The 23842-nt window shown below is 42.0% G+C and overlaps 2 protein-coding genes across 6 annotated transcripts in view; one reads left to right on the top strand and one right to left on the bottom strand.

The window, feature by feature from the left end:
- Nucleotides 1-16178, top strand: part of TEX10 (testis expressed 10) — a 49034-nt gene extending 32856 nt beyond the window's left edge. The window contains exons 12-15 of one of the 2 annotated variants that reach the window (XM_018052245.1): nucleotides 8161-8241; nucleotides 9971-10152; nucleotides 14552-14762; nucleotides 15962-16171. In XM_018052245.1, coding sequence (XP_017907734.1) covers nucleotides 8161-8241; nucleotides 9971-10152; nucleotides 14552-14762; nucleotides 15962-16075 — 588 coding nt within the window. In that variant the 3' untranslated portion in view covers nucleotides 16076-16171. Of the gene's footprint in view, nucleotides 1-8160; nucleotides 8242-9970; nucleotides 10153-14551; nucleotides 14763-15961 lie in introns of both variants that reach the window. The other variant, XM_018052246.1, reaches the window with a different exon arrangement.
- Nucleotides 16093-23842, bottom strand: part of INVS (inversin) — a 133721-nt gene continuing 125971 nt past the window's right edge. For 3 of the 4 annotated variants that reach the window (XM_013966063.2, XM_018052243.1, XM_018052244.1), the window contains 3 exons: nucleotides 21289-21518; nucleotides 20508-20579; nucleotides 16093-17816 (listed from right to left, as the gene is read on the bottom strand). In XM_013966063.2, the coding sequence (XP_013821517.1) occupies nucleotides 17665-17816; nucleotides 20508-20579; nucleotides 21289-21518 (454 nt within the window). In that variant the 3' untranslated portion in view covers nucleotides 16093-17664. The remainder of the gene's footprint in view (nucleotides 17817-20507; nucleotides 20580-21288; nucleotides 21519-23842) is intronic. The other variant, XM_013966062.2, reaches the window with a different exon arrangement.

Below are 23842 nucleotides of genomic sequence, written 5' to 3'. Positions count from 1 at the left end.
TGTACACTGTGAGGTCAGGAATCTGAGGTATGCAAGTTTTGGTTAACACTAGTTGCAAAAGTAAAGATTGTCTATATATATGTATGTTTGTGTGTCTCTGTGTTTGTATTTTTGTTTACTTTTATTTTGAAACAATTTCAGACTTAGAGAAAAATTACAACTGCAGTACAAATAACTTGTTTTCTTAAACTATTTGACAAAATGCCCATAGTCCATACTTCAGCATACAAGCAGACCGTGTTTTATCGTACTTGCAGATTGAGTTTTTACAAACTGAAATTTTGTGGCAGTGCTGCATTGAGGATGTCTGTTATCTTTCCAATAGCATGGGTACACTTCATGTCTCTGTGTCACAGTTTGGTAATTCTTGAAATATTTCACACACTTTCGTTGTTATTTCTTACAGTGAGCTGTGATTGGTGGTCTTTGATAATACTGTTGTAATTGTTTCGGGCTTTGTAATTAATTGTCATCATGAACCATGCCCACATGAGATAGCGCAGTGAACTTAGTAAAATATGTGTGTTCTGACTGCCCCACCAGCCAGCCATTCCCTATCTCTCTCCTTCTCAGGTCTCCCTATTCCCTGAGACTCAACAATATTGAAATTAGGGCAGTTAATAAATAACCCTACAGTGGCCTCTGTGAGTGTGTGTGTTAGTCGCTCAGTTGTATCCAACTCTTTGTGATCCTATGGACTGTAGCTCCCCAGGCTTCTCTATCCATGGAATTCTCCAGGTAAGAATACTGGAGTGGGTTGCCATTTCCCTCTCTGGGGGATCCTCCTGACCCAGGGATCAAACCACAGCCTACTGCATTGCAGGCAGATTCTTTACCATCTGAGCCACCAGGTGTTCAAGTGAAAGGAAGAGTTGTGTATCTCTTACTTTAAATCAAAAGCTAGAAATGATTATTAGCTTAGTGAGGAAAGCATGTTGATAGCAAAGATAGGCTGGAAACTAGACCTCTGTGCTGTTTAAGCCAAGTTGTGAATGCAAAAGAAAAGTTCTTGAAACTAAAAGTGCTATTCCATGAACAGAGGAATAATAAGAAAGTGAAACAACCTTATTGATGACATGGAAAAAGTTTGAATGATCTGGATAGAAGATCAAACTGCCACAACATTCCCTAAAGCTAAAGCCAAATCTCGAGTAAAACCCTGATGATGATTTAGTCGCTAAGTCATGTCCGACTCTCTGTGACCCGATGGACTGTGGCCCTCCAGGCTCCTCTGTCTGTGGGATTCTCTAGGCAAGAATACTGGCAGTGGTTGCCATTTCCTTCTCCAGGGGATCTTCCTGACCCAGGGATCGAACCCGGGTCTCCCACATTGTGGGCAGATTGACCAACTGAGCTACAAGGGAAGCCCTAAAACTCTAATAAGTCTCTTCAATTCTCTGAAGGCTAAAAGAGGTGAGGAAGCTGCAGAAGAGTTTGAAGGAAGCAGAGACTGTTTCATGAGGCTTAAGGGAAGAAGCTGTCTCCATGACATGAAGGTGTAAGGTGAAATAGCTGATGGGAAAGTTTCAGCAAATTATCCAGAAGATCCAGCTAAGATGATGATTGAAATGCTGGCTACACTAAATAACAGACTTTCAATATAGACAAAACAGCTTTATACTGGAAGACGATGCCATTTAGGACTCGTCTTAGCTAGAGAGAAATGAGTGCCTGGTTTCAAAGCTTCAGAGGACAGGTTGACTCTTGTTAGGGGCTGATGCAGTTGGTGACTTTAAGTTGAAGCCAGTGCTCATTTACCATTCTGAAAATTCTAGGACCCTTAAGAATTATGCTAAGTCTACTCTGCCTGTGTCCTATAAAGGAAAAAGCCTGGATGACAGCGCACCATGGTTTACTGATTATTTTAAGCCCACTGTTGATATCTTCTGCACAGAAGAAAAGCTTCCTTTCAAAGTATTACTACTCATTGACAAAACACTGGTCATTCTGGAACCCTCATGGAGATACATAATGAGATTAATGTTTTTTTCATGCTTGTTAGCACAGCATCCATTCTGCAGTCCATGGATCAAGGAGTCATTTAGACCTTCAAGTTTTGTTATTTAAGAAATACATTTTCTAAAGCTATAAGCTGCCATAATTAGAGATTCTTCTGACGGATCTGAGCAAAGTAAATTGGAAACTTTCTGGAAAAGAGTTCACCTTGTAGATGCCATTAAGATCATTTGTGATTCATAGCGAGAGGTCAGAATATCGCTATTAACATGAGTTTAGAAGAAGTTGATTACAACCTTCATGAGCAGTTCAAGACTGCAGTGGAGGAAGTAACTGCAGTTGTGGAAATAGCAAGAGAACCAGAATTAGAAATGGAGCTTGAAGATGTAACTGAATTGCAGATATCTCATGATAAAACTTTGAACAGATGAAGAGTTGCTTCTAATGAATGAGCAAAGAATGAGGAAATGAATCTACTCCTGGTAAAGATGTTGTAAGATTGTTGAAATGACAACAAAGGATTTAGAATAGTACATAGACTTTGCTGATAAAGCAGTGTCATTCATTGACCCTGACATTTTTGAAGACTCAGTTCAGTTCAGTCACTCAGTTGTGTCCGACTCTTTGCGAACCCATGGACTGCAGCACGCCAGGCCTCCATGTCCATTACCAACTCCCGGAGTTGAACTCATGTCCATTGAGTCAGTGATGCCATCCAGCCATCTCATCGTCCCCTGGTCCCCCCACCTTCAGTCTTTCCCAGCACCAGGGAAATGAGTCAGTTCTTCAAATGAGTCAGTTCTTCACATGAGGTGGCCAGAGTGTTGGAGTTTCAGCTTCAACATCAGTCCTTGCAGTGAACATTCAGGACTGATCTCCTTTAGGATGGACTGGTTGGATCTCCTTGCAGTCCAAGGGACTCTCAAGAGTCTTCTCCAATACCACAGTTCAAAAGCATCAATTCTTCAGTGCTCAGCTTTCTTATAGTCCAGCTCTCACATCCATACATGACTATTGGAAAAACCATAGCCTTGACTAGACAGACGTTTGTTGGCAAAGTAATGTCTCTGCTGTTTACTATGCTGTCTGGATTGGTCATAACTTTTCTTCTAAGGAGTAAGCATCATTTTTGCAGGACAGTTATTTGTAAAATTTCTCTCAATTCAGGTTTATTTCCGCATGGTTAAATCAGGTTATACAGATGTGGCAGGAATATGTCACAAGTGATGCTGTGGGTTTCTGATGGCAGCTTGTCAGATGGTGCAGGGTTTTGATCTGTCCCATTAGATGTTCACTTTGCCCACTTGAGTAAGTGGTATCTGGTCACCTTCTCCACTCTATTTTTTCCCCTTTAGTAATATTTTATGATGTTTTGAAACAGTGTAAATATCATTTCTTTTTGGTCTTCTTTTATTCATCTATTTCTTTTTGTTAGTATGGTTTCTTATACTTTCCAGTGGATTAAAATTCCTTACTATCTTTATTGTGATGTTCATGTTTGCCATGGTCCTCCTGGAAGCACATGTCTTTGTTCTTCTGACATGTCCACACGTTTCTCTGAGTGCTGTTGACCTTGAACAACACAGATGTGAACTGTGCAGGCCCACTTACACGCAGATTATCTTAGTAGTAAATACTACATTACTACATGGACCCATGGTTGAATCTGCAGATACGAACAACGTTAGATGTGGAGAGCCCACTATTCAGTTACGTGCAGATTTTCAACTGCACAGCAGGTCTGTGCCTCTAATCCCCTCCCCATGTTGTTCAAGGGTTAGCTGTACTACCTTTATTGTATCACAGATTGTTTCAGATTCATGTTGTATTTTCCCTGTCCCAGCCCAGCAATCAGGTATTTCTTTAAGAAGCCCAGTTTTCCTTTAGGTGGAGAATGGATTTTAGGAAACAATTCTGGACTCTTAGAAGTGTGTTCATTGCTAGTTGATGTTGCTGTTCCCAGACCTTATCAGTGAACAGAAATCAGGAATTCAACACCATGGGGTTCATTCTGGTTTTCTCCTTTCCCTCTTGCACCTGCTTTTTCTGATGGTGAGAAACCCGACTTCCATTTACTTAATATATTTACCTACTTGGTCACTTCCTCTGTCTGTGATCGTCTCCTTTCGGTGCCACCCTTTTCCCCTGTGGGCATCTTTCTTCTCCCATTTGAACTCCAATTCTTGGGGACAGAGCACCTCTATTTGTTAACAGATAACTGACTCTGGGCCACTGAAGCTCTCCCATTGACTCTAGTGCTGATGTCTAGCTTGGCCTCACGCAGTAGCTTTAGAACTGAGTCGTTCAGGAGGGGAGGGAGGCAGAAAGGAAAAAGGAGGGGATTGAGTGATCATTTACTATTGAATGGGCCTTTCAAATATGATTTACCTTTTATGAATGATAATATTCACTGTGCTCATTTTGAAGAAGGAAGATGGCATTGAAAATATCCTGTTTACATTGTTACCTACAGGTTTAAAAGAGAAGACAATTGCCCTGTGAAAACTCTGGGTAGTATCACTCTGCAAGAGGTTTATAGAGACATAATGCAGAAACTGTTGATTTTGAGGATTGACAGTTCTCTTGAATTTATCTTGACGATTCCTTCTCTTCCTAGAGTCGTTTTCTTCTTTCCACTAGCCTTATCTTGTCTCCCCATGGGATTTTTCTACAAACTTCATTTTGGTACTGCATTCCATTGGCTTCTGGAGTTGTGTTGTGATTCTCTGAAGGACTTGATGCTGTCATTCTGCTTCTTGTTTTCTTGAGATCTTGGAAAATTAAAAATACTAGAGATTTGATTCCCATCTCATTCATCTTTTTCTTCATTATAGACTGTTCTTTTACTGGTAGGGAATAAGAGGCAGCATAATTTGCACATGGTATTTCTATTTTCTGGATCATGTTTTTTTCAGTGATGTATTTTTCCACCAGATGGGAGAAAGGCTTTTGTCAGCTCTTTGTTTATATCACTGAGATCTCCATATTGCTCAGTTCAGTCCAGTCGTTCAATCGTGTCCAACTCTTTGCTACCCCATGAATCACAGCACACCAGGCCTCCCTGTCTATCACCAACTCCCGGAGTTCACTCAGAGTCGTGTCCACCGAGTCGGTGATGCATTCCAGCCATCTCATCCTCTGTCGTCCCCTTCTCCTCCTGCCCCCAGTCCCTCCCAGCATCAGAGTCTTTTCCAATGAGTCAACTTTCACATGAGGTGGCCAAAGTATTGGAGTTTCAGCTTCAACATCAGTCCTTCCAAAGAACAACCAGGGCTGATCTCCTTCAGAATGGGCTGGTTGGATCTCCTTGCAGTCCAAGGGACTCTCACGCAACACCACAGTTCAAAAGCATCAATTTTTCGGAGCTCAGCTTTCTTCACAGTCCAACTCTCACATCCATACATGACCACTGGAAAAACCATAGCCTTGACTAGATGGACCATTGTTGGCAAAGTAATGTCTCTGCCTTTCAGTATGCTATCTAGGTTGGTCATAGCTTTCCTTCCAAAGAGTAAGCATCTTTTAATTTCATGGCAGCAGTTGCCATCTGCAGTGATTTTGGAGCCCCCAAAAATAAAGTCTGACACTGTTTGCACTGTTCCCCATCTATTTCCTATAAAGTGATGGGACCAGATGCCATGATCTTTGTTTTTGAATGTTGAGCTTTAAGTCAACTTTTTCACTCTCCTCTTTAACTTTCATCAAGAGGCTTTTTAGTTCCTCTTCACTTTCTGCCATAAGGGTGGTGTCATCTGCATTATCTGAGGTCATTGATATTTCTCCCGGCTATCTTGATTCCAGCTTGTGCTTCTTCCAGCCCAGCGTTTCTCATGATGTACTCTGCATAGAAGTTAAATAAGCAGGGTGACAATATACAGCCTTGACGTACTCCTTTTCCTATTTGGAACCAGTCTGTTGTTCCATGTCCAGTTAGAACTGTTGCTTCCTGACCTGCATATATGTTTCTCAAGAGGCAGGTCAGGTCGTCTGATATTCCCATCTCTGTCAGAATTTTCCACAGTTTATTGTGATCCACACAATCAAAGGCTTTGGCATAGTCAATAAAGCAGAAATAGATGTTTTTCTGGAACTCTCTTGCTTTTTCCATGATCCAACGGATGTTGGCAATTTGATCTCTGGTTCCTCTGCCTTTTCTAAAACCAGGTTGAACATCTGGAACTTCACGCTTCACGTACTGCTGAAGCCTGCCTTGGAGAATTTTGAGCTCAAATTACCGCACAATTGCACTCATCTCACATGCTAGTAAAGTAATGCTCAAAATTCTCCACATTTCTGCTTTATTGACTATGCTAAAGCCTTTGACTGTATGAATCACAATAAACTGTGGAAAATTCTGAAAGAGATGGGAATACCAGACCACCTAACCTGCCTCTTGAGAAATCTGTATGGAGAACAGGAAGCAACAGTTAGAACTGGACATGGAATAACAGACTGGTTCCAAATAGGAAAAGGAGTACATCAAGGCTGTGTATTGTTACCCTGCTTATTTAACTTCTGTGCAGAGTACATTATGAAAAACGCTGGGCTGGAAGAAACATAAGCTGGAATCAAGGTAGCCGGGAGAAATATCAATAACCTCAGATATGCAGATGATACCACCCTCATGGCAGAAAGTGAAGAGGAACTAAAAAGCCTCTTGATGAAAGTAAGAGAGGAGAGTGAAAAAGTTGGCTTAAAGCTCAGCATTCAGAAAACGAAGATCATGGCATCTGGTCCCATCACTCCCATGGGAAATAGATGGGGAAACAGTGGAAGCAGTTGCAGACTTTATTTTTTTGGGCTCCCAAATCACTGCAGATGGTGATTGCAGCCATGACATTAAAAGATGCTTAGTCCTTGGAAGAAAAGTTATGACCAACCTAGATAGCATATTCAAAGCAGAGACATTACTTGCGAACAAAGGTCTGTCTAGTCAAGGCTATGGTTTTTCCAGTGGTCATGTATGGATGTGAGAGTTGGACTGTGAAGAAAGCTGAGTGCCAAAGAATTGATGCTTTTGATCTGTGGTGTTGGAGAAGACTCTTGAGAGTTCCTTGGACTGCAGGGAGATCCAACCAGTCCATTCTGAAGGAGATCAGCCATGGGATTTCTTTGGAAGGAATAATGCTAAAGCTGAAGCTCCAGTACTTTGGACACCTCATGCGAAGAGTTGACTCATTGGAAAAGACTCTGATGCCTGGAGGGATTGAGGGCAGGAGAAGAAGGGGGCTACAGAGGATGAGATGGCTGGATGGCATCACTGACTCGATGAACGCGAGTCTGAGTGAACTCTGGGAGTTGGTGATAGACAGGGAGGCCTGGCGTGCTGTGATTCATGGGGTTGCAAAGAGTTGGATATGACTGAGTGACTGAACTGAACTGAACTTACTAGCATGTGAGATGAGTGCAATTGTGCCATAGTTTGAACATTCTTTGGCATTGCCTTTCTTTGGGGTTGGAATGAAAACTGACCTTTTCCAGTCCTGTGGCCACTGCTGAGTTTTCCAAACTTGCTGGCATATTGAGTGCAGCACTTTCACAGCATCATCTTTCAGGATTTGAAATAGCTATACTGGAATTCCATCACCTCCACTAGCTTTGTTCGTAGTGATGCTTTCTAAGGCCCACTTGACTTCACATTCCAGGATGTCTGGTTCTAGGTGAGTGATCACACCATTGCGATTATCTTGGTCGTGAAGATCTTTTCTGTACGGTTCCTCTGTGTATTTTTGTGTATTCCCTATTGTAGCACTTATTTAATGGGAATGTAGGCTCTACCTTGGTTGATTGTAAGCTACCCGAGGGCTGTGAGACAGAAGTTTCTCATTCTTTCACTCCTATGCGTAGCGCCTGATAAGACTAGCTCAGTTAGTGTGGTAGTCACTCAGTTGTGTCCAACTGTTTCTGACCCCATATTTGGTAGCTTGTCAGACTCTTCTGTCCATGGAATTCTCCAGGCAAGAATACCAGAGTGAATTGCCATTTCCTTCTCCACAGTGCTCAGTAAGTATTTAATAAATGAATTATTTGGAAAATTAGCCCATATATACGAGGATTGATTGATTGATGTTTGCATCTTTAGAGTCACTTCTTGTTGAGTTTCTTTTTGATATGTAGAGCAAATAGGTTTAAAAAAAAAAACTATTGGACTTGTTTCTGACCTACAGTGTTCTGATCTGGTACTGGTTTTCTCCTTTCTGACAGACAGTTTGTCATAATTTATTGGTTGTCCCTGTCCGAAGCCAAAGCTTTGACGTCCTGCAGACTGCCATCAGTAAGCATTTGGTAAATATACTTAACATTTTTTTCTGTTACACAAAAAGCATAGAGATTCACTTGTTAAGATTTGGTTTGCCATAATCAGGGAGAGAGTGTGTGTCCAGAAATCTAAGCTTAATAATTTCATGGCCTCTGATCTGTGGTGAGAACTGAGAAATCTTGGTTTGTTTGCTGGCTGTTGCTAATTAATTCTGTAACCTTAAGGAAATCCCTCACTTTTCCCAGGACCTTTCTCTCTACATATGAGCAATGAAAGACCTTAAAATGATACCTTGGGTCTTTCGGACTTGAAATGCTTTCATGAACATGTGCTTAGTGTCATACCTAGAAGGGGTGAGGTGTGGAGTAGGGCTGTCACCTCACAGGCTCAAGGCCACTAGAAACAGTGAGCTTAGCCGTGAAACTTAGTTGTCTTTTGGCCTGTGGGTGTCCCTTGTTCCCATTGGTATTGAATTCTCATTAGGTATGCCTGGGTTTTGCTTTTAACTTCCTCCAACCTTTACACTTTGATCTTTGACTTTTTAGTATAATGATATATTACAGTGCAAGGGAGAGCCCCCAAGGTTTTCTTCAAGGGACTGTCACTTGTTTGGATAATTTTATAGGCACATGCGTACCCCGTTTTCTTTACTTTCCTCAAGTTGGAAGACTACCACTTTGAATTCTCAGTACCCTTTTCTTCCTGCTATTAAACTTCCAATCCATATACATTGTATCTCCAAAGATCCCCACCTTTTTTTTTTTTAACTCACTGTTCCAAGATCAGCATTCCAGTCAGTCTTGGTCACTTTCTTCAGACAGCCTGGTAGAAAGGTTAAGACCTCAGAGCCTGCAGACTATGATTACTTAACAGTTGCTTGCAGGAGATTTTAACTATGTATACTTAACGTTACAAGTTAGAGTCCACCTTAATGGCTGTTGGTACAGTAGAGTCCAGGTGAGCCAGTGTACCAGGATGTCCCAGGTCTGGGTCTGGGGCAGTGAGGCAGTCAAGAGTAAGTATAGTATTACCTTACTCCAGTGCAGATGATTTTCTTTGGTTATGTCTGAATGACCGGTCAAATCAAAGGGCAGGGGAAGGAAAGTTGTAAAATGAACTCTGGTTTGTGCATTTAATTTCCTGGGATGAGGGTGGTGCCAGATTAGCATTTTCCAGTCTGAATACTCAGGTTCGTGTAAATGTGATTGTTGGTATCAAGATTTTCTTTGGATGCATGAAATAAACCTTTTAAATAATATTTCTGGCCAACAGTAGAAATTGTAACATCTAGAAAATTTAAGAGACTTTGTCTTGAAGGGGATGTGGGGGATTGGATTGGTAGTATTTCTTGAGTTTAAATATTTTCAGGGTCATTTCAGGTAGCAGTTAAGTTGTCAGAGGGAAACAGGACCTTCCGATGCGGTGGGTGGCGTGGCATGTGTTGTGGTTATTCTCATCTCCACCAGTAGTAGGGTAGTCGTTACGTCCTCGCCAACTGTGTGACCCCATGGGCTGTAGTCTGCCAGGCTCCTGTGTCCTCCAGCAAGGATATTGGAGTAGGTTGCCATTCCCTTCTCCAGGGGATCTTCCCAAACCAGGGATTAAACCTGGATCTTCCACACTGCAGGCAGATTCTTTACCATCTGAGCCACCAGTAGTGATGGGAGGTTAACTGTCCAGGTGATGGTATTTGTTTTTATTCTGGGGAGAAGGGCTGTTATGAACAGGTCATTAACCTCATATTTCTCTGCCTAGGTTGGATTGACTGTAATTCCTGACAGCACGGCTGGCTGTGTTTTGGGTGTTATCTGTAAGCTCCTGGATCATACGTGTGTACTTAGTGAAACTCTACTGCCGTTTCTGGCTTCTTGTTGCTACAGTCTGCTTTATTTTCTGCTTACTTTAGAGAAAGGAGAAGCAGAACATCTAAGAAAAAGGTAACAGTTTTATACTCTTAACTTTTAATTTTTTTCCTACTTGTTCAATTCCCTTCAGTCAGTCAATCCATAAGATATTTCCAAAATCTAATTCTTTTTTAGAGTTTGTGTATCCCTAGCTGCCTGCTTCTTTGTTCTTTTGTGAATCCCCTTTGTGATGTGGTATAGCAGTCTTAGTTTTTGTTTTTTCTTGTAAGCTACAAATTTGAAAAGTTAAATGGTATTATAGAGTTTCTGGCAGCTTTCCTTAACTTTGCTGTAGATCTGGCAAGAAAAAATTAAGAAGAATGGACTCATTAATACGAGCCTTTGTATTTTGTTTGGGCTTCATTAGAACTAGGTAGAGTCAAATTTTAAATTCATGGGTTTAAGCAAATTGTTCTAAGATGCTGCTGTTTTTTAATTATTACTTTTGTTCCTATATAATTTTTAGACTAAAGCTTCTAGGGTAGTATGGAAGATTTTACTTTCATTTCAAGTGTTCTCATGCTTATGTCCTTTTCGGTATGCTGTTTACAGTTCATTGCAAGGAGGTTATTAAACAGTCTTAAGGGATGAGCACATATAAGAAAATAAAAATCACTCTGTCACATTTTGACATTCGCCTTTTAAGTCTTTTTTTGAGCTTTTAAGTGTCATAGAAATATGTCATACATATGATTGTATAAAACATTTAAGTAGTTTAAAGAGTATAAACTGAACATCCATTTAGCTGAATTCCAGGTTTAGGAATAGAACATTGTCAGCATGTACTCTATCCATGTCCTTTCCATAGTTTAATTTCTCTTTTACACCTCCAGAGATCACTTCTGTGTTAGTCACTTTGCTGCCTTTTTATTTAAAAGTTTTATGTGCATTTATAAACAGTGAATTTTTGTTTTGCATGTTTTAAGAGTTTACTATAAAAGCAATCATAGTGTATTTTTTGTGACTTAATTTTCATCATCATTGTGAGAGTTACTCATGCTGATTTAAGGACGTAATTCATTTTGTTTCTCTCTACCGGGAGTCAGCAAACTTCTTTCTTTATAAAGAGTTAGATGGTGAATATTTTAGGTTTTTGTCAGAACTTGTCAGAACTACTCAGCACTCCCTGATCCTATGAAAGCAGCATCAGATGATACATAAATGAATAGGTGTGGCTGTGTTCCAATAAAATTTTATTTACAAATGCAGTCTGCAAGCAGGATTGGGTGTCGTCTGGTACCTTTGCTCTGTAGTATTCCGTTTTATGAATGTACTATAACTTACTGATTGGGATTTTTCCCACAGTGTTGTGCGTATTTAAAACTTGGTAGATTTCACTGTTAATATCCTGTAAAATTCACACATAAATAAATAGATCTGATGGTACTTTTCTTACACATCATCAATCTTTAGGTCTAATAGCTCAAGAAAAACCTTTGTAAATAGCAAGGAACTTCTCAAGGTTATAAAAATTTTATAATGAGCATCCCTATTTATGAAATAGGTATTTTGCTATTTGTCATTTCATGTCACTTGAAATATAGGCCCTTTGTGGTACACTTTTGTTTCAGAGGTCTTCTTAGTTTCTTATAGAACATTCTGCTTTGATTGTATATGGTTGGACTGACAAAATTAAGTGTATTTAATACATTTTGCCTGTTTAAAAATTCTGTTGTAAAAGTGTTTTGTGCTGGGTATTGGAAAGTTTGATACTACGATGACCATATGCATCTCTGGATGATGTTACTTAGGCACAAGAAAGGGTTGGCAGCCAGAGCCTTAGGTACTTAAGTTTCCCTTTTGGGCTGCTCCTACCCTCCTACACAAGGTAATTCTGAGATTACAGATAATGAGAGTGCCAGTGAAACTACTGGGAACTTCACAAGTGCTAACCAAAAAATCGGGCTCAACCAATTGAGGTATTCAAAACTGTGGCCACAGTACTCTGAAGAAACTGTTGTATTGTTTCCTGGACTCTGTTAATAAATGAAAGATCTGCTGTTCAACTGAGCCCTCTTTTCTCGTAGATAGTCTGTTCTTTTCCACGGTTTTTGACTCTCTTCTCTTTGTTCCCTTGAAAGTCAGGTTATAGCCTAGTGTAGGTTTGTTATTATTTACCCTGCTTGAGACTTAACTTCTTTAATCTGAAGACAAGTTTCTTTTTTTCAGGTATGGGAAGTACCGTTTTTATTTCTATTATCTCACCCACTGTTTCTGTTCTCTCCTAAAAACTCCTTCTAAACATAGGGAGCATCTGATTCTGTCCTCTCTTAACATCTTCCATTTTGCTAATTCTTTAACCCTTCTGTTGAGTTTTTATTTTGTCAGCTGTTGTTTTCCCTTTGATCTGTTTTGAGTTTTTACTTGGCTCTTTGTCATTCTTGCTTATTCTTCATTCATTGGTGTAAAATTTCTTGTCAGTTTGTTTTGTTCACTGTTTCTCTGGTGTGGGAATTCTCCCTTGTTTTGGGGAGCAGGTCAGGTTCTAGAAATGTCACTCATGGGGATGAAGAAACAACCTCATGTTTGGGGCTGTATAGCTTTCTCTGAATTCATCTGTTGTGAGTCTGTGGAGACCTCCCTGTGGGCAGTTTCACATTTGTCTTTTCCTGGCTTCCAGCTCTCTGTAGGGAGCCCAGTTCTTAGCTTCCCACCTTCTATAACTGGGGCTGAAGCCTTATCTTCCAAAGCTGTTGGCTGTTGAAAACGCGTCCTAAAATCCCACATCCAGTTTGTGCCCCTGTGTATCTATAGGAGTTCTGTCAGTTGCTGGCACCTAGAGAGTTCACCATTCTAGCTTTTGCGCTTTGCTGTATTTTTTTTTTTTTTAAGTATATTATCCATATTTCTGTGTTAAGGGGGTGGAGGATTGGTTGGTATTATCTGACAAGAATATCAGAAGTTTGCAGTTAGTTAGTGGAACTCCTGAAAATTATATATGAAATGACTTTCATCAGTTCCTTTAGAGTGGTTTAGAACCATTGTTCTCTGTTGAGCTAAAATCTCAACTTCATAGGTTCTGCTTCTGTCCTTTAAATAATTTATAGTTAAGTACAGTTATTTTTGTACATAACAACTCCTAGAAAAACCTAAGAATGATTCTTCAAATGGTATTGCTTCCATCATTTGTGGTTCCCCAGGTCATCTTCTTTTTGACCTGACAGTTTTCTTTAATTGTGGTGTGTGAAGGTGAAATTCTAAACCACTCATCCCCTCACTATACTTAATTTGGTATGATGCAGAATCTATGAGTCCTTTTAGAAGTCTTGATCCAGTTATTTGAAATTCACTCAAGTTCAAGTAGAAAATGAATATATTGGGTCATTACAGTAGTGACTTGTTTTTTTAATAAAACAAAACCCCATAGGGTAGGAATTGTGCAGGTAGGAATTTGAAACCCAGGAAGAACCAAAGTGGCTTTCTCTAGTCTTTTCTAGATTGTGTAGTTACCATCTCTGTGCCTTTGCCTCATCATTAACTGTGTCTTTCAGTCTGCCTTTCTCTTCTTGCACACCGCTGTCCTGACCTGGCTGTGCATGAGTCCACAGGCTGAATAAAGTCTCCAATAAGAGGATTTGGTTGCCTTAGGATGGATTCAGTATCCACCTTTGATGCAGTTGCTATATGTGGACTTGGGAGGGAGGTCAGATGGTGAAAGGTTTGCTGCTTCTGTGTCTAGAGGTAGTCAGGTTTTCTTAGAAAGTCTTGGGACTGGGTCAGTTATGCACTCTTCAAACCGTAACAGACTAAGATCAGAGCCTTTAGCAGCCAGTGGACTTTTCCTCCATTTAATTGACGCTTTTCTAGACTGTGGTTAGACCATTTACCGCTCTCATAAAACATTTCTGTTCCTGTTCTATAAAGTTACCAAAAGAATGATGCTCACTGAAATTTGGATTTACTGTCTCTGGTCCATGACAGTTCCCTGACTGGCTACTTTCTCAGATGCCTTTTGGTTCCTTGAGAGCACATATTTCTCTGCAAATTTGCCCTGTTCTAACACATTGAAGAAGCTCAGAAGCCAGGTCAGGCTTAGAGTTTCATGAGGTTCTTTTCTTATTCTTTTACCTTTGGTATTGTACAACAGTTGAATAATGTTCACTGGTAGAGAATAATATGTATGTACAGGTCTTTCTGTTTTCTGGTGAATTTTCTGTTAAATATGATCACTAGGGCTTCAAGAATGTCTTGCCCAGGAAAATGCTGCTTGCTAGGCTTTCTGAAACCCCTAAACTAGGGGCACGCAGCTAATTCATCACTGCATTTGCTTACTTAGCTCTCAATGAAACTCAGTTCTTACTAGTTTTGGTTTGTGGGGTTTTATCAGAAAACACTTTGTTTCTCATTAAAAGGACATTTTTCAGTCTTGGGAAGTATGGAAAGGGCCCCTCTCCTCTGTGTCCATTCACTGACATGTTTCTTTGTTTTGCAGGGACAAGCTCTGGGGGGTCTGTGTCTCCGTCCTGGCCCTCTTGCCTCGAGTCCTCAGGTTGATGCTGCAGAGCCTGCGGGTGAACAGAGCTGGGCCTGAGGAGCTGCCTGTAGTGGGCCAGCTGCTCCGCCTATTGCTGCAGCATGCACCCCTCAGGACCCACATGTTGACCAACGCCATCTTGGTGCAGCAGATCATCAAGAATATCACAGTAAGAAGCACGAACAGGGCCACCCTACTGCTTGTACTAGATTCATGGGCACGGAGGTGGTTGTGGGAGGCCAGGGTTCCTGTACCTTGACAGACTCCTGGGGTTAAGCCCAGTGTGGTGGTTTCTTAAGACTTCCCCTGGTGTCTGGTAACTGTCACTGATTCCAGAATCAGTACTAAAAGCCTTAAAATATTCGAACTAAATTAAGGCGGCAGGCAGCTTAGTTGGAAAAGGTACAGGCATCAGAGTCAGTCGTGCCTGGATTGTGATAGAGTCTATTGATTGACTATGGTGATTTGGCAAGTTTTCTTTTTTTAAAAAAAACCTATCTGAGCTTGTTTTCCTAGCTGTAGAAATGGAAATAGTAGCAACTTTGTTGGGTTTTGTTGACCAAAATGAAATCATCCAAGTAAAGTTTATACTGTAACTGCCATTTATTAAATACCCAACAAATGTTAGCTGTCATTAAGGAAATTTAGCAGGAATAAACTGCAGACCTATTTCTGGTCACTTAGGTCACTGGAGAGGGGGAAGAAGCTGGAAGTGGTAGGCTTTAGCTTTGTCTAATGGTTGGTTCTGTGTTCACCTGGGGCAGGCAGCTCTGTTTAAGGATTCATTTGGGTGTTTTGGTTTGGAGAGTTGAAATGAGGTTTTTTTGATTGGAGGAAGTTATTAATTGGTATATATAATAATACTTCAGAGTCATAGAGCTTATACATGCATAAACATAGGATGCATTCTGAATCTCTTCAGTAATGGAAGACGAAGCAGAATTCAGAAATAGAAGAAGTCAAGAATTTGGAGAATCAGCCCATCTGTATAAGAATGACAAATTGAGTCCTGTAGAATTATTATTCTCAGTTGATGTTAATGCAGAGATCATGAGATTCTAGAATGCAAAAGGGCAGAAATACAGAGTAAGGGGTGGTTAATGGTGCAGTTTCATTAGTGCCTAGCAGAGGTAGGAGGGAAGAGACGCAACAAGAAACTGGTAGCACTTGTGCTTGAGGGTGAAACTAGTAGTTTTAACTCCCTGTGGTAATTCCCCAGTAGTAGGTTCCCTTTTCACTGAGATTTGCTGTCATAATTTATAGATGATGATACTACTAAGGGACTCTTGAGATCTTGTTTGGGTGTGATAAAAACCATCAGGAAGCAGTTTTGGTACCACTCTCACATTATTCTTGTTTTCTTTGCAGACACTGAAGAGCGGAGGTGTGCAGGAGCAGTGGCTTACAGACTTACATTATTGCTTCAACGTGTACATCACTGGGCATCCCCAGGGCCCCAACGCATTGAATACAGTGTATTGAAAAGGCACTGCAGCACCTCTGTTGGAAACTGTTTATTCACATCTAATTTTGAAGAGAGACTGATGTCATAAATGTTTGTCATTAAAGCTGAACTTTTAAAGAAGCTGTTTATGAACCTTCCTTTGCACTGAAACAGGAAAATAATGCTTGGGAGTTGCCACTGATGCACAGGCTGGCTTCTTGGATTAGCGTGTGATGTGTGGTTAAGTATATACATCCTCATAGCTAAGTATATATAAAATACACAGCAATAATATGGTACTTTCTCTTATATTCTAAGAAACCAGCTGAATCTTTTTGGCCCCATCTAGGCAGTCCTCATTCTGTGTGTTCTCAGTCCCAGTTCATTCAGACAGCAACAGACTAGATTTTGGTTTGGTTTGGGAGTGGTTGCTTCTCGCCTTGGAGTTGTGTTGTTTACAGAGGATTTCTAGCAGGATTTCAAGACAGTACTCCCATTGTTGTGAATTTTCCTATACCTAAGTGGTGTTTGGTCTGAGCTGCAAAACTCTTAAAAAATTTTTCTACTAGTGATTATAATTTTTGTTATAATCATTTTCACAATAATGATGTAATTAGCCAACTGTTAAAAAAATCCAAGTGTTTAACACTTTGTTTCCCGTCTCTTACTGTCAAGACAGGGGTGGCAGTAATCTTAAAACAGAAGCAGTCCTAGAAATACCTGTGAGCCTAATATGTCATTGTTTTCTGCCTGTCTACATTCCTAGTAGCTTTGCCCTTAGTAGATATGAAGAAGCCCATAATCACTGATTTTATTTAAACCAGATGTTCTTCAAGAGCTGGAATGCACAGTTCGCACAGTGCCAGAGGAAAGGCAATTTGACAAGATGGCTCACCTCTGCAGGTCAGGCAGAAAATAGAAGTAGGAGGTTAAGGCCCAAGCTGGCACCCTGTGCGTGAATGATCTGGTCTGTAGGCCTGCCGACTGAGGCCTTGGGGCTAGGTGCAGCCGCCGGTGCTCAGCGGAAGGAACACCGCTCACCGAGAGGACATGGCAGCCACCTGTGGCCTCCAGAGGCTGACGTGGAAACTAAAATGTAAGCCATCAACGATATACCTGGTATAGTCTTACAATCTCTAAAAGCAAACACTGGGTCATGACTCTCGTCTAAAAATTATAACAGGATGTGGTGTCTATAATGAAGTTCATTGCATTTGATTCCAGAAAGGTAGTGAGCTGAAGGCAGTTGCTGTGGGCCAGGCTCCTCCGCATCTCACTTAGGTTTTTCAGACTGGAGTCAACAAAGCCAGGCTTGCACCAGCTGGCAAGGAGAAATCCCAACCCAGCAGCATCTTCAGTGCTCACTTTTCTTAGTTTTACATAGATTCATTGTTACTATAAAGTCTTTTCCAGTCCTATTGAAGTGGAGGCAGATGGGCAGTTCTGCACAGGTATGGACTACCCTGGTCCCTTCAGTGCAGGTGAAGAATTTACAAAACAGTGCTATGTGAGAGCAGAAGGAAAACACATTTCTTTTCAGTTGTTACCACATTTTCAGGCTAATAAGGCTTTGGGATATTAAAGTTGCCTAAAGTGTAAACGCTAATCAGAGAACTTGAAGTCTGCACTAGCTATCCGAGCCCCCCGGGCACAGTCTTCCTTCCTTAGGCAGTCGAAGCTTTAGTTTGTTTCTTGATGGGTTAGCTGATTGCAGGTTGTAAGAAAAATTCTGTGATCTTCCACTGTTCTCAAGGAGGTGAATACACTGCAAGTTGCTCACTGTTAATAACAGATAGATACTCAGATTATTAATGCTGAAGGGCAGGGTGGGGAGGAAAAGGGGTTTAGGTTTGGACTATCCATGGGACCCAAAAAGGTGATGGTTTATGGTAGAGACAGGATGACATAAGCCCCCCCTTTTCCATTCTCTCAAAGATACTTGACATCTTTTTAAAGAAAGAACCTTGACTGTGATGGGGCAGGTGCCTGAGGAGCTAGGACTGGAACCTAGGTCTTCAGTTTGTTTGAAATAACCACGATGCTGCTGCTTTCTCTGCATCTCCTCTTAACACGACAGTTAAGACAGGATGCTACAGTGGGAAAACTCGTGGTGCACTCAACCCTCTCACTTAACAAAGGAGGATGCTAAGGCCCCGAAGGGTTAAGAGACGCTGTGGAGGCTCTATTGCTGAATGTTGCTCCTAACTTGCTGTGAAGCAAAGAAGCAAGCATGAAAGGTGAGTAGGTTTTTAAAAAAGTTACAAAGATAATTGTTCTCTTCTGTTTTTATTACTGTTTTCAATAAAGCTGAAGTGGACTGTTTTGGAACTCCGATGTTTTCTGGCTGCTTTGCTGTATATCAAGTCGTCTTATCTGCATACCCCTCTGTTGGTGGGCAGGGATATTCTGCATTCATACAGGTGGTACCATTTTTACTAAGCCATGGTTATTCCATTCATTGGAATGGGATTTTTTTGAGAGGAGGTTTTTAATGAGATGGGCCTCCAAATTTGGGACATTTCTCTCTCTCTCTGTTCTCTGATCCATTATGATGGTGCTGTTCTTTCTGGGTGTGGGTGGTTTGCAGGTGGGTGGGAAGACTGGGGAGAATGCAATTGTTTGTTTCCTGGATGCATGTAAAGAAATAGTTCAAGGAGTTTGTTTCTTTGGTTTATCCAGCTAACTTTCTATTCCTTGTAAGAGATAAAAGCACTAACATCTCTCCTTGAGTTGAAGGTTAGGAGCCAGAATCTGAACTCAGATCTGAGCACCTACAATATGCCCAACAATGCACTAAAGCTAAGTAAACAGTGAACAAAAGTCAGACATCCTTAACTCGATGGAATTCTCAAAGCAAAAAAAATTAAAACTTTTTACAAACTTTTTGGCTGTGCCTCAAGGAATGTGGAATCTTAGATCCCTGACCTGGAATGGAACCCACGCCCCCTGCAATCGAAGTGCAAACTGCCAGGGAAGTCCCTCAAAGCAAAAAGTTATACTCAAGGTAAAGACAAACAAACGGCATGTCTTCCTTGGTTCAGTTGGCCATCTGTGACGCCATGTTGCAGAAACAAATATGTCTGTCCAAGTCATGCCCATTTCATGGAAATTATAGACTTGTATCCTGAATAAAACACGGGCTGCAGCTAACTAGCTTGCTGCTCTGCCCATCAGCTTTATTCACAGGTTAATGATTCATGTGGGTAGGTAGGTGGGCCTCATAAAACCTTTGTCCTCAAGCTTGGGTTCAGGAAAAGATTCTCTTCCGTCCTCATCCATTTTCAAGCCAGTGTAGAATAAACTAATTCATATATAGTTCTAAGAAACTATTGACTATTTTGTTTCTTCTGTCTTTAACTGTGAGCCCTTTAACTTAAAACCTTTTATGCTGTTAAACACCTTCATTTTTTAAAGATTTGATAGTCTTGGACTTTCTTGAGACTGAGTAAAATACCAAAATACCAAAAATGCTACATCTTAAAGTAATTTTATCTAACAGTTGTTTTTGAAACTATTCTTCAATTCACTCAAGATAACTAGAGGTGTGTGTGTGTGTGTGTTTTTTTCTTTTAAACCTAGAACTATGGGCCTGATTCCTTTGAGTTTCTAATTGCCCTGATCAGCCTGCCTATGTCAGATGAATTGCCCAACTCTTATTAAAGCTTTGGTAGTAATTACTGTCCCATCTCCAGATTTTCCCCCATCAAAAACTAAATTAATATTAAAGTTCATGCTGACAATCATTGTTCACCTCCCCAGCTGCACCCTGTTCCCACCGGATGACTGCATCAGGGACTGGGGGGAGCGTGTTGCCATAGCCACCTATGAGAAACACTAGACCTGGCATTAACTGCTGACAGCACTGAACTTATCACCCACATTTAATGCTGGCATGAATGGAGGGGCCCTGAGTAAGACACTCTTGTCTTGGGCTAAAAGGAAAGTTCCCTGAATTGCCTGTGTGAGTGAGAGTGTGGACAGTTGAACCTGAGCTGGACCTGCTATTAAAATGTCCTCCTGAGGTGGCCCTAAAAGGCAAAAGCCAGAATTTGTAGTAAAAGGACTTCTTCCCATCTTTGAGGAGGAGATGGTGGATCCTAATGGGAAACCAAAACAGAATAAGAACTCCCAGGATATTACTTTGAAGAATAACAGTATTTGTGCTTACCCTTCCTGTGTGTGAACAAGTATGGTAAAGTGATCAGTAATAGGTGCTATTTATTATTTCTGCTGGAGGTAATGTTATAGTTTTGGGTTATAAAAATAACTTGTCTCTTCTGAAGAAGAGATGTTTGTTGTGGTGATGATTCCATGAAAGGGGGATGAAAACATGCAGTCCTGAAATCAACTGGCCATTGGAACCCCCTGGCAGTCTGCTCTAATGTCTCCACCTTTGGGGTGAAACAGAAAAGGGAAGTGCTTCTCACATGGTCCCCCCTGTCTGCTTTGCCCATGTAGGGACTGCCTTACCTGAGTTGAGACCCAGCACAGAGTGGGCTTTTGAAGATCTTGTGGGCTGACGTACTTTCCCTTCTTGAGAACCTGAAATCAACCAACAATTACCTGTTTTTTAACCAGTGACAGCTGTAGCCTGACCAAGTGCTGAATTTCTTATTGAGGTGAAGCCTTGAGCTTGCAGGTGTCCACCAAGATAAATTAGGTATGTGCAGAACCACATAGGTCCGGGGTTAAGTCTGGAGATTTTGCTGCCAGGGCCACAGATCTGTTTGTGAAGGTGCCTTAACTTTTGTTCCCTCCATCGAGGAGCGAGTGAGGCACTTTCTAGAGCTGGAAGGGTTTCAGTATGCAGCAGTTTATTTGCCAAACAAGCATGTACTTCAGTGCTTGGATCTGGGGTGTTCCCATAGACAGGCAGCTCTGTGCTATCTAAGCACAGGGAAGGTCAGCATGAGGCAGGCAGGGTCAGCCTGGGCCTGGGATCCTCTAATGAGAATTTAAGGGGAAACCTGGCAGCAGTCTAGAGAGCTTGTGTGGTGAGGCTTCCATGAGGAAGCCCAGCAGACAATCTCTTGGCAGTAAGGCTCTCTTGGTTGAGATCAGAATGCTTCATGAAACCAATTCCAACCCAGAGTTGCTGCAAGGGAGGCATAAATATGATGAGAATTCTCTTTGGCTGTTTAATACAGTTCCTACCTAAATGGACATTTGCCCAATGTAATTAAATCCTGTTTTCAAAATCTGAGGTGACACTTCGGGGGTGCTACCATACAGTACACAGAAGGACAGTTACCGTAGATCTGTTTGAGCACTGAGTGCCTGGTGGGCTTGGTGCCTGAGCTGCCCTTGGGTGGACTCTTGGTGGTCTTGCTTACTGCCATGGTCTTTGGGGGTTTCAGTTCCAGTTCCTTCCTCCAAACCTGGAGGATCAAAGCCAGGCACTCTCGGTTCCATCTGTCCATATCTCTGGCTCCAAGCTGCTTCAAGTGCAGGAGGTGCGACAGGTGCTTCCTGAGCTGGTAGCTGGTGAGTCAGAGGAGGGCAGAGAATTTAAGGTCATAGTACTGAGAAAACCAATGTCCCTTGAAGTTCCTAGAAGCTATAAGATGGTAGTTGCTGAACTCTTGTGAGATTCATTCAAACTCCCATTCCTAATTTCAGTGGCAATATGTTGTATATTGAGTTCTGCCCCTGTCCATCAGTATTTCCTGAACTAGGAATCAGTTAGATGGGTCCCTGCCAAAGTGGGACAGGACAACGTGTAAACAAATGAAGTATGAGAAGTACTATGTGAGAGCTAGGAGCTAGATGGCTGGTGTTTGTTTGTGCTGGGTTTTAAGGGATAAGTGAAAGCTTGCTAGGCAGGGAAGGGCATTCTGGGTAGCAGAATTGACATGATTAGAGATGTGGGCATTTGTGCATGAATCTTTACTAGCGGAGTGAGATGTGTGCAAAGGATTATGTATTTGGTAAGGCAAGGAGGATTGGATATTGGGCCCCACTGTGGAAGGAACCAGCATTTGGTCAGGGCCTCCTGAATACCAGGCACCTCCCCTGTGGTTAAGTCTGAAAGTAAACCTGTGAGGTAGATGTTATGAGGCTGAGTAGAGGGGAACATTACCAAGATGGTGACATAAGTCCATTTTGACTGCTACCCATCACAAGAACAGCAACTAATATTCATGAATAAAGACAGCAGTGAGAAAATCCTGGAACATGGGGATGAGGCTAAAGGAACCCCTGCTCCAGAGACAGACAGATTTAGAAGGGAAACTGTGTGAGCAGCTCCATGCTGACAGCATTGCCTTCCCCCAGGCTGGCACAGCATCACATGGAGAGGTCTGCCCTGAGCCTGCTAGGCTTCCAGTGGGAAAAGAGCCCAGGATGGACATCCAGCTCCCCCAGCATCATGGGTTGCTTCTTGGGAGCAACTCCTGTCTTACTCCATGGGGACTGCAAGGGACTCTGGGACTTAACCACTGGGAATCCAGTGATGACAGAGAAGGAATGAGGGGCTTGTAACAACCAGCAGAGGGATCTTCGCAGAGCCCACCTATAGAGTCCAAGTAGTTCAAACCAGTAGCTCTGACTGGACTCTGTAGAAACAAGATGGCAGTACAGTCTGACCAGGGAACCCACTGGAGTTCAAGTTTCCCTGATCCAGTTTCTTATACAAAAAACCTTGCTGGCCTTGGAGCCTAGTCTGACCCTGCCCCGGCAGGAGAGCTGAGTCATAGCCCAGCCCATGGCTGAGTGTAGTTTCTGGTTGCTTCCTGACCAGAAAGGCTGGCCAGACCACCTGGAAGCTGTGTAGCCCAGGAATGCTCAAGAATAGTGCAAAGCAGGCAGAGCCGATCCTCCACAAAGCCAACAGCATTGTTCAGCCAGGGACCTTGGGGAGCAGGGCAGCTTGAATCAAGATCATGAAGAAGCCACCTTTGAAACCAGTTCCGCCACTCTGTCCGAGTAGGGAAAGTAATTCCAAGCCCCACCATGGCTGAATACAGCCTTCAGCCCGTCCAACCAGGGGACCTCACCAGAGTACACTCAAGCCTTGAAACCCATCCCATAGTCCTTAGAGTGGCACTTGAGCAGAGGACTGCCCATGGCTTTCCCCTCTACAGAATAAAACTAGTGGCTGTGTCTGGCCAGGGAATTCAGTGCCCATGCTGGGGCGTCCTATCCAACCAGAGCAGGAAGGTAAATCCTAGCTCTGCCTACTGCCAGTCTCGACTAAGTATGCCTGACCAGAGAATCCGGGCAACTTGCAGAGCCCAACCTACAGCCTCACTTAAGCAGGGAACCAAAGCAGCAGTCCTGTCCACTCCCCGCCATGCAATCTTAGAGCTTAGGCGGCGGCCTTGCCCAAAAAGAGAAAGCAAGTCCCACCTGCCCAAGTACATTATCAGCAGACACATCCAGAAACCCAAACTGAGCTCAGTGTTCACCATCTCTGCCAAAGCAAACCTGTGAGAGGAGACTGCTTATTCAAACGCATAGATGCCAACATAAGGGACCAAGGATACAATTCCCCCCACCGCCAAAAAAAAAAAAAAAAAAAAAAACCACAGGTAAATATGATACCAAAGGAAATAATGATATTTTAAGATACTTTATATAAGCTTCATGGTAATCACAGGGGTAAAACCTGTACTAATTACACCAAGGAACATGATAAGTCAATGCAGATTGATACCAGAAAGCACCAAAACGCACAAAAAAGATAGTAGGATAAGATGGAACAATGGATCAAAAAACAAGACAGCAAAGTGGCAACAGTATATCCTTCCCTACTAATAATTGGGCTGAGGTGGCGCTAGCGGTAAAGAACCTGCCTGCCCATGCAG

The sequence above is a fragment of the Capra hircus genome, chromosome 8 (assembly GCF_001704415.2).
Source record: "Capra hircus breed San Clemente chromosome 8, ASM170441v1, whole genome shotgun sequence".
NCBI classification, from domain to species: domain Eukaryota; kingdom Metazoa; phylum Chordata; class Mammalia; order Artiodactyla; family Bovidae; genus Capra; species Capra hircus.
Note: the sequence above shows the minus strand (reverse complement) of the source record. Positions and strands in the feature narration are given on the sequence as shown.